Below are 13,016 nucleotides of genomic sequence, written 5' to 3'. Positions count from 1 at the left end.
AGCAGACATGGCACAGAGATGTATGGATAACCTGCAGATGCATTTGCAACTATATTACGTTTCCTTCCACCCACATTTAATGCGAAACAAACACTTACCAATCGATGGGTTTAAGTTACTCCAGTGTCACAAGATGCAAATGTCCTGATCGTTTGGTCCGCACATTTTACCGGCGATGCTAACGCAACTATTCGGCCATGCTATGGCTATGAATAGCGTCAATAGCTATTCGCTCAATAGCTTCAGTTTCTTCTTCAATACTTTCATACTCCAACCATCTGTTTCAATACATGCGTAATCTGTTAAATCGCTTAAGCCGCTGAAATCCGAGTCTGAATCCGAGCTAATGTCGCTATATCTTGCTGTGGTATTCCCATTGTTTGTTTACATTGGCAGCACTGTGTGACGTCACAGGGAAATGGATAGTGGCATCACAAATAGCGAAAATCAAGCACTTTAAAGCTTTTTTTAGGGATATTCGGGGACCGGTAAAATTTGGAAAAAAAATTCAAAAAATACAACAAGCCCCTGGGAACTGATTTTTATTGTTTTTAACCCTTTTCAAATTGTGATAATGTTCCCCTTTAAAACGGCTACTGAAATGAGATGTTCTTATTTAAACGGGGATAGCAGCTCCATTCTAAGTGTCATACTTCATCATTTCGCCATATTGCCATATTTTTGCTGAAAGGATTTAGTAGAGAACATCCACGATAAAGTTCGCAGCTTTTGCTCGCTGATAAAAAAAGTCTTGCCTGTACCGGAAGTAGCAGACGATGACGTCACCGGTGTGAGGGCTCCTCACGTCCTCACATTGTTTGTAATGTGAGCCTCCAGCAGCGTGAGCTATTCGTACAGAGAAAGCGACAATTTCCCCATTAATTTGAGCAAGGAAGAAAGATTCATGGATAAGGAAATTTAAAGTGAAGGACTAGGAATTAAAAAAAGTTAAAAAAAAAAAAAAGGCGATTGCCTTGGGGGCGATTCAGATGTTTTTAGACACATTTACTAGGATAATTTTGGGAAATCCCTTATCTTTCTATTGTGTTGCTAGTGTTTTAGTGAGTTAAATAGTACCTGATAGTCGGAGGGGTGTGTCCACGGGTGTATTGACGCCAGTCTCTGAGGGAAGTCACAAAGCCGCAGCAGGACAGAAGCTCCGCTGATCTCCGGTAAGAGGCGACTTTTTACCACAATTTTCTAACCGAAACCTGCCGGTTGACAAGTAGTCGGGATCCATGTTCGCTTGACCGCTCTGATCCATAGTAAAGCTTCACCTCCGGGAATTTTAAACAAGGAATCACCGTGTGTTTGTGTGGCTAAAGGCTAAAGCTTCCCAACTCCATCTTTCTACTTTGACTTCTCCATTATTAATTGAACAAATTGCAAAAGATTCAGCAACACAGATGTCCAGAATACTGTGTAATTATACGATTAAAGCAGACGACTTTTAGCCGCAAGTGGTGCTGGGATAAAATGTCCCCTCCAACTAATAACGTCACAAACACGCGTCATCATTCCGCAACGTTTTCAACAGGAAACTCCGCGGGAAATTTAAAATTGCAATTTAGTAAACTAAAGCGGCCGTATTGGCATGTGTTGCAATGTTAATATTTCATCATTGATATATAAACTATCAGACTGCGTGGTCGCTAGTAGTGGCTTTCAGTAGGACTTTAAAACAAGTAAAACACTCTAACATAAAATCTGCTTCGTGAGAAGAATGATCTTATCAGACAGAAAATAGGCAAACATTACTCTTATTTCATTTTTTCATCTTACTTAGATTTCAGTTTTTGCAGTGTACCTTTTTATTTTGTTTCCCGAGTATTCTGTTCCTTGTTTTTTGTAATGAAATAATCTTCAATGGCGCTGCTGGATCAGTTTGAATTAGTGCAGGGGTGTCAAACCTACGGTCCGAGGGCTGGATCTGGCCCATGAACAGGTTTTATCCGGCCCGCGGGATGACTTTGCTAAGTATAAAAATCAACCTGACATTTTTGAACAAAAGTAACAGCTGTTCTAAATGTGTCCACTAGATGTCGCAATAGCAATTCTTTACATCTTTGTAGATGATGGATGCTACATATGTACAAATAAACCACATGATGTTAGTACATCAGTCGAGGAAATGATCAAACTACATAAATAACATACTGTAATTTGATTTTGATATCATTTATTTTTTTATCTTGATGGATTGAAAATTAACACCAATGAGTTGACTGATGAACATGATCACATTATTGTAAATAAAATGTAAATAACGACAAATAAAGATAGAATAATATTAACGTCAAACTTGTAAGTGTAAAAAACTCCCAACATTATGTTTTGTACAATTTCAGAATGTTTTATTTTCAAACAAAGAAAATCATCTGAATCTTTCTTTATTTTTAAGTTATCGTGTCGTGATTTTACCAATCCGGCCCATTTGGGAGAAGATTTTTCTCCATGTGGCCCCCGATCTAAAACCAGTTTGATACCCCTGAATTAGTGGAAAAGGAACAATACCTGACAAGGAAGGCTGTGTGTACGGTGGAGATGTGCGGTTCGCGGTCTCATCCGCGGATAAACTGTGGGTCGGGCGGGTGACATGACGAAAAAATAGATTTTAATTAGATTCGGGCGGGTGGCGGTTGAACCATTCGGAAATATTTGATATACATGGTTCTGGGATCAGTATCCTTTGCCATTCAAAGAGCCATTTAGGATCCGTGTCACAAAGCGAAGAAGACAATAGGAGACGCAAACATTCTCTAGAATGACTGCCGGCTGTCACCCGGTTCATAAGTATTAGGGCGTGCTATGAAGTCATTGGCTTTGTCGCCTTCTACAACATGTACTATCTGCCTGCCAGTCCAGCAACATGTTGTGTGTGCACACACACACACATGACTGCAAGGCATACTGGGTGACACAGAGTACACTAATGGTTGTGATATAAACTATTTTAACACTCTTAGTAATATGCGCCACGCTGTGAAGCCACACCAAACAAGATTGACAAACACATTTCGGGAGAACATCCTCCCCCCGTGCGAAGTTTAGGTGGGCGGGGGTGTAAAATATATTCAGGGGGTGTCACGGATGCAAAGGATTCTGGGTATGTGTTGTGTTGCGTTTATGTTGTGTTACTGTGAGGATGTTCTCCTGAAATGTGTTTGTCATTCTTGTTTGGTGTGGTTTCACAGCGTGGCGCATATTAGTAAGAGTGTTAAAATAGTTTATATCACAACGATCAGTGTACTCTATTTCACCCAGTATGCCTTTCAATCTTGTACGTGTGATTGTGGAAGCTGCGGACAACATGTTGCTGGACTAACGATTGGTTTGAACATGTTGTTGAATGTGTCAAAGGCAATGGCTTCACAGCACGCCCTTGTTCTTGTCATCAGGATGAACACCATTGGATATTCACGAGAACGTTAGCGGCTCCCTTTGTCTACTTTAATCTGTGAAAGGGGTTTAAATAGCTCTTTGAGTTGTAAAGGTGGACGACCTCTGATGTATTTCAACGGGCGGTTGCGGTTCTGATAAAATGTTGGTTCGGGTGGATGACGACTTTGGTGATGCGGTTACGGATGATATAATTGCCTATCCGTGCATCTCTAGTGTACGGTGTAAGCCGGACAAGATGCCTGCGCCCCAAGTGGAAGAAACACTTGAACAAAGGGGTAATAGGAACAATCACTTTCAGTGTATTATGCCACTTCATTACTAATTTGAGCTACTAATTAATAGTGAATATGTTCCCAATACTAAAGTGTTACCGTTATTTTTACTTGATAAAACATCCTAAATTAAGATTTATGTATCTGGGAAAATAACAGAACTTTTAAGACGGAAATAAATATTTTATTCTAAAAAAGCAGAAAGCAATATTCAATTACCATATTTTTCAGAGTATAAGTCGCTCCGGAGTATAAGTCGCACCTGCCAAAAATGCATAATAAATAAGGAAACAAACATATATAAGTCGCACTGGAGTATAAGTCGCATTTTTGGGGGAAATTTATTCGATAAAATCCAACACCAAGAATAGACATTTGAAAGGCAATTTCAAATAAATAAAGAATAGTGAAGAACAGGCTGAATAAGTGTAGGTTATATGAGGCATAAATAAGCAACTGCTATGTTAACCTAACATATTATGGTAAGAGTCATTCAAATAACTATAACATATAGAACATGCTATACCTTTACCAAACTATCTCTCACTCCTAATCCATAAATCCCATGAAATCTTATACGTCTAGTCTCTTACGTGAATGAGATAAATAATATTATTTGATATTTTATGCTAATAATTTCACACATAAGTCGCTCCTGAGTATAAGTCGCACCCCCGGCCAAATTATGAAAAAAACTGCGACTTATAGTCAGAAAAATATGGTAAGCATCCTCGGGATGTTGCAGAATCTTTAAACACAATTTGGGGAAAACAAAACTATGTCATTTGAAAGTTATTTTCTCAATGTGGGGACGGCGTGGAGCGGGTTGGGGGAGTGGCCGTGCCAGCAACCTCAGGGTTCCTGGTTCGATCCCCACCTTCTACCAGCCTAGTCACGTCCGTTGTGTCCTTGAGCAAGACACTTCACCCTTGCTCCTGATGGGTCCTGGTTAGGGCATCGTATGGGTGTGTGAATGGGTGAATGTGGAAATGGTGTCAAAGCGCTTCGAGTACCTTGAAGGTAGAAAAGCGCTATACAAGTATAACCCATTTACCGTATTTTTCTGACTATAAGTCGCAGTTTTTTTTCATAGTTTGACCGGGGGTGCGACTTATACTCAGGAGCGACTTATGTGTGAAATTGTTAACACATTACCGTAAAATATCAAATAATATTATTTAGCTCATTCACGTAAGAGACTAGACGTATAAGATTTCATGGGATTTATGGATTAGGAGTGAGAGATAGTTTGGTAAAGGTATAGCATGTTCTATATGTTATAGTTATTTGAATGACTCTTACCATAATATGTTAGGTTAACATAGCAGTTGCTTATTTATGCCTCATATAACCTACACTTATTCAGCCTGTTCTTCACTATTCTTTATTTATTTTAAATTGCCTTTCAAATGTCTATTCTTGCTGTTGGATTTTATCAAATAAATTTCCCCCCAAAATGCGACTTATACTCCAGTGCAACATGTATATGTTTTTTTCCTTCTTTATTATGCATTTTCGGCAGGTGCGACTTATACTCCCAAAAAAAACTAGAATAGACCAAACATAATTATTCATGCTAAAATTAATTTATGATATGACTAAAAATTAGTAACTAGCTCTTAAAACTAGGGAAGTCTCTTGGAATGCAATTGGAAATCTTGGCATGTGGCAAATCATTTGCAGTGTATGATTTATATTTTAACAATATTTAGTTGTACTACTGTAATACTCTGCAAAACTTTTGGGCAGCTATTGGCTTTATTTTTTTATTTTTGTGACAACGTAGAACCGTAAAGAGTAGGTCACAGAGTTAGCGGTTTTGGTGCTGATTACCCAAAAACTATAAACCCCCCACAAAAGACATGGCACAAAAGCCAAAGAACAACCCTAAACGATGTGGTGAGAATCTGGATAAAGATGTAGAACATGGGATTTTTTTCAACACCGTTTGAACCAGGCAAAGTAGCCCGTTAGCTAACAAAAAAATGAGAAAAACCAATGGCAGATATCACATAGTTTTTAGTCATTCTAATCAAAGCTTTTGGGCTGTACTCCACTTTCTGTATAAAAATAAACAAATGACATTCGGAATAAAAGTTTTTACTTTTCTCAGCCCAGGGTTGTCCAAAGTGTGGTTCGCTGTTTCTTTTTGTATTAGCCTGTGGAACATTCGCATTGATGACATCTTTTGAAATATTTTGGTTCTCTTTTACCTCAGCATTGTGGACATTGATGTTGAGTCGCCGCTGTTCATCCAAAGCAGAGTCCATCCTCGTCGTCCCAAACCTTTTTAGCGCAATCTAGCTTTGAATATGTGAGGCTTCTTTGCAAATTCTGTAGGTCACAAAATCCCATTTGAGTCCACACATTTCCACTGGTTGAAAAAAGAAGGCAAGGAAAGCAGAAAAAGCGGTTTGATTGATTGATTGCAACATTTATTAGTAGATTGCACAGTACAGTACATATTCCATACAATTGACCACTAAATGGTATCACCCCAATAAGTTTTTCAACTTAATTCGGGGTTTACGTTAATCAATTCATGGTACAAATATATACTATCAACATAATACAGTCATCACACAAGTTAATCATCATAGTATGTACATTGAATTATTTACATTATTTACAATCCGGGGGGTGGGATGAGGAGCTTTGGTTGATATCAGTACTTCAGTCATCAACAATTGCATCAACAGAGAAATGTGGACATTGAAAGAGTGTAGGTGTGACTTAGTAGGATATGTACAGCCAGCAGAGAACATAGTGAGTTCACATAGCATAAGAACAAGTATATACATTAGAAGTACATTTGAGTTGTTTATAATCCGGGGAGATGGGATGTGAATGGAGGAGGGTATTAGTAAAGTGTTGAAGTTGCCTGGAGGTGTTGTTTTAGAGCGCTTTTGAAGGAATATAGAGATGCACTTACTTTTATACCTGTTGGGAGTGCATTCCACATTGATGTGGCATAGAAAGAGAATGAGTTAAGACCTTTGTTAGATCGGAATCTGGGTTTAACGTGGTTTGTGGAGCTCCCCCTGGTGTTGTGGTTATGGCGCTCATTTACGTTAAGGAAGTAGTTTGACATGTACTTGGGTATCAGGGAGGTGTAGCGGATTTTATAGACTAGGCTCAGTGCAAGTTGTTTGACTCTGTCCTCCACCCTTAGCCAGCCCACTTTGGAGAAGTGGGTTGGAGCGAGGTGTGATCTGGGGTGGAGGTCTAAAAGTAACCGGACTAGCTCGTTCTGGGATGTTTGGAGTCTAGATTTGAGGGTTTTGGAGGTGCTGGGCTACCAGGAGGTTTCTTGCAGAACATCCACAAAGCCAATCTTTTCAGGTATCCCACTTCGTTTGGAAAGAGCGAGTAACTTTCCGTCCTGCTGATTGAAAGAAACCATTCAGCTCCACCGTTGGTCTTCCTTTAGTAATTATCTCCTGCTTCGCTTGAAAGTGCACTTTAGAAAACTGTTTAAGTGTGGAAATGTAGTCATCCATGTTGAAAGTCGGGGTGCACAAGACGGAAAAAATAAGTCACCGCGGCACCTACCCGCTGAGGCCACCGTATGTCTGGGATCACCTCAGACTTTTTTCTCTGCCGTTTTGAACGCTCAGCAACACACCAGACAAGAACGAGCTCTGGCCGCACGGCAGACAGAGAAGTTTACAAGGGATTGCGAAAATTCAGGGATTTTAAAGAAAAAAATCATCCAAATTGGTGAAGCTAAATGAAAATGAAAAACTAACAATTACAATTTTTTGTATCATTATATATTTTATTTCTTTGCATGATCACAGGTGAGGCACTGCCTCCCCTGCCTCCCCTGACCACACGTCACTGATATGAAGAAATAGAGTAGATAACTTCTCTAGTGGACTTGTTTGATGCCTGTTTTATTGGCAGATTGACCGCAATATCCATGAAGTCCAAAATTGGTTGACTATGTTTCGGGAGAGTCCAAAATACCTACAACACCCAACCTTCCCTACCTGGTCCTTCCCTGGTTCTAGTCTCCTTTTCCCTTCCTACCTTTGTGGCTTTCTCTCAGCACAATTCACAGGCTTTTTCTCCCCTGTTTCTCTCCATCCCTTCCTCCTCTCCCACCTACAGAGCCTTCAGAGAACCCATCCAATGCCGGCGTGGTGGCGGGGGCCGTGATCGGCTCCCTGCTGGCCCTGCTTTTGGTCGCCGCCCTGGTGGCCGTGCTGGTCACTCGTAGCCGCCGGCAGCAGCAGGGCTACCGCACCAACGACCTCAAGACGCGCATTTTCGGCGGCGGCAAGAAGGCCAGCAAGAACGGCACGAGCGGGGGCGGCGTCGGCGGCGGCGTGGGCAACAACAACGGCCCCATCTACGTGTACAACGACGGCTCGTCCCACCAGGGTCTCGGGGAGAAGAACAACCACGGGCCCCTGGGTGTCGGGGGGCAGCCCGAGGTGCTCTCCGGCGCGCCCACCGCCCAGGACATCCTGCTCAGCAGCGAGCTGGACGACGCGGAGAGGAGAAAGTTCGACGAGCTGGAGGAAGAGGAGCGGTACGATCACTTCACCGGGGGCGCCCCCATCCTGCAGCTGCGCCCGCCCAACGACCAGGACGATATGATCGGAGACTACCTGGATGACGACATGGAGTCCCAGCGGGATGGTTCCGTCATTTCTCGAACTGCTGTTTACGTATAAAGCAGGAAGAGAAGAAGAAGGAGGAGGAGGAGGAGGAGACAAAAGGGAAAAAAAAATGTCCTGCGGATTTTTGTGGCTCTGGGTTGTCGTCCCTGTCGGCTGGAGATGCGAGAATGAAACCACTCTTTATTTTTCAAAAATGTATTTTACATATATGCTATTATTAATCACGGTGTAGCCCCGGTGGGTTGGAGGAGGGTGTTTGTGGTAGGAATCTTGGGAGTGGTGTGTCCGCTGTTTGCTTTTTCACACCGGCCCTGTAAAAACTACAACCGGAACATTGGAACTTAAACCATCACATGGACGCTCAGTAAGATCACAGAGAGGAACCACAGCATTAGCGGCATCCTGATAGAAGCCGCAGAGGGCGTCTCTCGCTTCCTTCCGCGGTCTCTTATCTTCTCCGTTCAAGTGGAGACGGGTTGTCATGCCGATGTTCGCCTGCTCTCTCGGGTCGCCTGTGGGAAACCTTTTTTTCCTTGAGTTGTGCTGTGGCGAGGGGCGGGAAGTTGGTAGCTAGTGATGGGTGTGAAAGTCAATTGAAGTATGGCGTCCAACACCCGTTTATTTCCCCAAGCTCCCAAATCCCTGCTGGCATCGTCTGTCACCGTTGCGTTGATACGAATTTTACTAAAAATCCTTAGCTCGAGTAGGGATTCATGTTTTTTTTTTTTCTTTCATTGACATGGCTAAACGAGAAATTTCAGACCGAATAACTCTCAAAGGCTAACCCGACATCTAAAACTGAGCACTTTCCAAACCTTTCTTCCATGTTAAGATTAAAGTTAAAGTGCCAATGATAGTCACACACACACACACACTAGGTGTGGTGAAATGTGTCCTCTGCATTTGACCCATCACCCTTGTTCACCCCCTGGGAGGTGAGGTGAGGGGAGCAGTGGGCAGCAGCAGTGCCGAGCCCGGGAATCATTTTTGCTGATTTAACCCCCAATTCGAACCCTAGCAGCGAGGTAATAATTCCAATTGTTGTAGTCTTTGGTATGACTCGGCCGGACTTTGAACTCACAACCTACCGATATCAGGGCGGACACTCTAACCCAGGGGTAGGGAACCTATGGCTCTCGAGCCAGATGTGGCTCTTTGGATGACTGCATCTGGCCTTCAGATAATTCTTAGCTAACGTTGCTTAACACGATAAGTAATCGATAATTCCGCTGGTAATCACAGTGTTGAAAATAACATTCAAAAGATAAAACATTCCCATGCATTTTAATCCATCCGTCCGTTTCTACCGCACCTGTTCAAGAAGTCGCATTTATGGTCATAAGTATTTTATTTGTTATTGGTTAGCTTCAGAATAACAATGTTGTTAAGTGGAAAAGGAGATGCCCACATTTAAAATCCAAATAAAAGAGGATGCGTAGAATTCTCTTGTCAGAGCGTGGGACGACACTGTAAAAGTTTACAGGTCTACGGGTTTCTCCTCATTGAGCTAAATTGAATCCAGTCTCTGTTTAATTCCTTGCTTCTTGTCTGTTTAATAGATGTCATCAGTGTTTGAACCTGACAGTTGTATTCAGTGTTAAAAATATGATATGGCTCTCACGGAAATACATTTTAAGATATTTGACTTTCGTGGCTCTCTCAGCCAAAAAGGTTCCCGACCCCTGCTCTAACCACTAAGCCACTGAGTAGTTTATTTGCAGTTCTGTATGAGTCTTACCAGAACAAAAAGGGGGTACGGTGAAGTCCACTTGGCAGTTTTTGGAGTTAGTATAAGTCCCATGCGTCTAAAGTGGGTTACACACATGAAGATGTTCTAAATCAGATACAATCAGGCTTTGAACAGTTTGGTGTCCAACAATCATCTCAACACAGCACACCTCACACTTAACTATTCTGTTCCAACACCAAGGCGGACTCTAGTCCTCCAAGCCCCAAATCTCACGTCAACAAACTCGATGTAACGAAATTGAAGAAGAAACATAGCAGCAAGCAGGAAACAGGCAATGTGGAAGAGGACGTACGAGTAGAGGGATTGTTTTTGAAAGAAAAGACAGACTTTATAATCGACTGGGCGATCTCCAGGTGTGGACATGCTCACTGCTTTTCTAGCTTCTTGATTAGCTACTTTCCGGACCACGTCACAATTTCTGAAGCACTGACTCGGGAGGCGTTTGCTTTCCCCACAGACATGATCAGTTTTGGTTATCGGCACCGACCCGTTTGAGTCAGTTATGGTGACAAATTTGCTCTCAACACACCTCAGACCACAGGACAATCTTATGAGACAACTCTATAAGACATTAGATAATCAGTCGTTGGCCATCTTTGATCAGAAGGGGTAACATTGAGACAAAGCGGGCCAATTGTTCTTTTAGGGTATTCTGCTAAACCTTTACATAAGTTTAAGTTAAAGAACCAATGATTGTCACACACACACTAGGTGTGGCAAAATTATTCTCAGCATTTGACCCATCACCTTTGATCACCAACTGGAAGGTGAGGTGAGCTGCCCCCGGGAATCATTTTTGGTGCTTTAACCCCCAATTCCAACAGTCACTTTTTCTGCCCTGTTGTGTCAAAAGTCCGGCAGCTGTCTTGATTTTGTGACATCAGAATATGACAAAAGTCAATCAATCAAAGTTTATTTATACAGCCCTTAACCACGAGTGTCTCAAAGGGCTGCACAAGCCACGACGACATCCTCAGCTCAGATCCCACAAGAAAAAACTCAAAAGTGCCTCCTTTCCCATTGGGTTCTGTATAAAAGGCACACACAGTACATCCATTGTCCTTTGTCCTCCAACTCAACACTCACTTTTTCTGCCCTGTTGGGTTAAAAGTCCGGCAACTGTCCTGATTTTCTGACATCAGAAAATGACAAAAGTCGATCATCCTTCCATCCATCCATCTTCAACTGCTTATTGGGTCGCGGGGACAACAGCTCCAGCAGAGACCCCCAGACTTCCCTCTCCAGAGCAACATTAGCAACTTCCTCCTGGGGGATCCCAAAGCGTTCCCAGGCCAGAAAGGCGATGTAATCCCGCCATCTGGTCCTTAGCCTGCCGCGGGGTCTCCTCCCAGTGGGACGTGCAAGGAGGACCTCCCAAGGGAGACGCTCGTGAGGCATCCGAACGAGATGCCTGAACCACCTAAGCTGGCTTCTTTCCAAGCGAAGGAGCAGCGGCTCTACTCCGAGTCTCTTTCGGGGGACTGAACGTCTCACCCTATCTCTAAGGGAGATGCCAGCCACCCTTCTGAGGAAACTCATTTCGGCCGCTTGTAGCCGCGATCTTACTCTTTCGATCATGACACACATTTCATGACCATAAGTGAGAGTAGGACTCTAGATAACTCGGTAGACCGAGAGCTTTGCCTTCTGGCTCAGCTCTCGTTTCGTCACAACGAAAAAGTCAATCAATCGAAGTTTATTTATATAGCCCTTAAAGGCCTACTGAAATGAGATGTTCTTATTTAAAGGGGGATAGCAGCTCCATTCTATGTGTCATACTTCATCATTTCGCCATATTGCCATATTTTTGCTGAAGGGATTTAGTAGAGAACATCCACGATAAAGTTCGCAACTTTTGGTCGCTAATAAAAAAAGCCTTGCCTGTACCGGAAGTAGCAGACGATGTGCGCGTGACGTCACGGGTTGTGGAGCTCCTCACATCTGAACATTGTTTATAATCAAAGCGACGATTTCCCCATTAATTTGAGCGATGATTTGTGGATGAAGAAAGTTAGAGTGAAGCATAAAAGAAAGAAAGAAAAAAGAAAAGGCGACGGCTCCAGGCGGCGGCAGTGGGAGCGTTTCAGATGTAATTAGACACATTTACTAGGATAAGTCTGGAAAATCCCTCATCTGCTTATTGTGTTAAAAGTATTTTAGTGAGATTATAAAGTCATACTTGTACGTCGGATGGCTGCGGTGAACGCCAGTGTCTCTGAGAAAAGCCAAGGAGCCAAGATCACAGCTGCCTTTTTGAGCTGCAGGATGAGGTCGCGTAATCCACTCAAGTCTCCGGTAAGAGCCTACTTAATATCACGATTTTCCCATCCAAAAACTTGCTGTTTGACGTAGAGAAACATGTTCGCTTGAATGCTCTGTGTTAAAGCTTCACAACAAACACCGGCTGTGTTTCGGTTGCTAAAGGCAGCTGCAATCCACCGCTTTCCACCAACAGCATTCTTCTTTATAGTCTCCATTATTAAATGAACAAATTGCAAAAGATTCTGCAACACGGATGTCCAAAATACTGTGTAATTATGCGATGAAAAGAGATGACTTTTAGCCGTGAGTGTTGCTGGCTAATATGTCCCCTCCAACCAATAACGTCACAAACACGCGTCATCTTTCCTCGACGTTTTCAACAGGAAACTCCGCGGGAAGTTTTAAATTGTAATTAAGTAAACTAAAGCGGCCGTATTGGCATGTGTTGCAATGTCAATATTTCATCATTGATATATAAACTATCAGACTGCGTGGTCGCTAGTAGTGGCTTTCAGTAGGACTTTAATCACGAGTGTCTCAAAGGGCTGCACAAGTCATGACGATCCCAGGTCAGGGCACGAAAAAAGTCAGAAGTGCCTTTTTCCCTGTTGGGTTCTGTATAAAAGGCACATACAGTACATGCATTGTCCTTTGTCCTCCACTCCAACTCACGTTTGACTTGTAGCTAAAATGCGTCCAGCT

At 42.6% G+C, this 13,016-nt stretch overlaps 1 protein-coding gene across 3 annotated transcripts in view; it reads left to right on the top strand.

Moving 5' to 3' along the window:
* The window catches only part of si:ch73-22o12.1 (nectin-2), a 359,691-nt gene that overhangs the window by 215,232 nt on the left and 131,443 nt on the right, over window positions 1-13,016 (top strand). The window contains exon 7 of one of the 3 annotated variants that reach the window (XM_061914806.1): window positions 7,788-9,005. The exons of the other annotated variants lie outside the window; for them this stretch is intronic. Coding sequence (XP_061770790.1) covers window positions 7,788-8,356 — 569 coding nt within the window. The 3' untranslated portion in view covers window positions 8,357-9,005. Of the gene's footprint in view, window positions 1-7,787; window positions 9,006-13,016 lie in introns of those variants that run through there. 3 annotated transcript variants of the gene reach the window in all.

This window comes from Nerophis ophidion, linkage group LG11 (genome assembly GCF_033978795.1).
Source record: "Nerophis ophidion isolate RoL-2023_Sa linkage group LG11, RoL_Noph_v1.0, whole genome shotgun sequence".
NCBI classification, from domain to species: domain Eukaryota; kingdom Metazoa; phylum Chordata; class Actinopteri; order Syngnathiformes; family Syngnathidae; genus Nerophis; species Nerophis ophidion.
The sequence above is the reverse complement of the archived record's forward strand: the minus strand, read 5'-3'. Positions and strand labels throughout refer to the sequence as shown.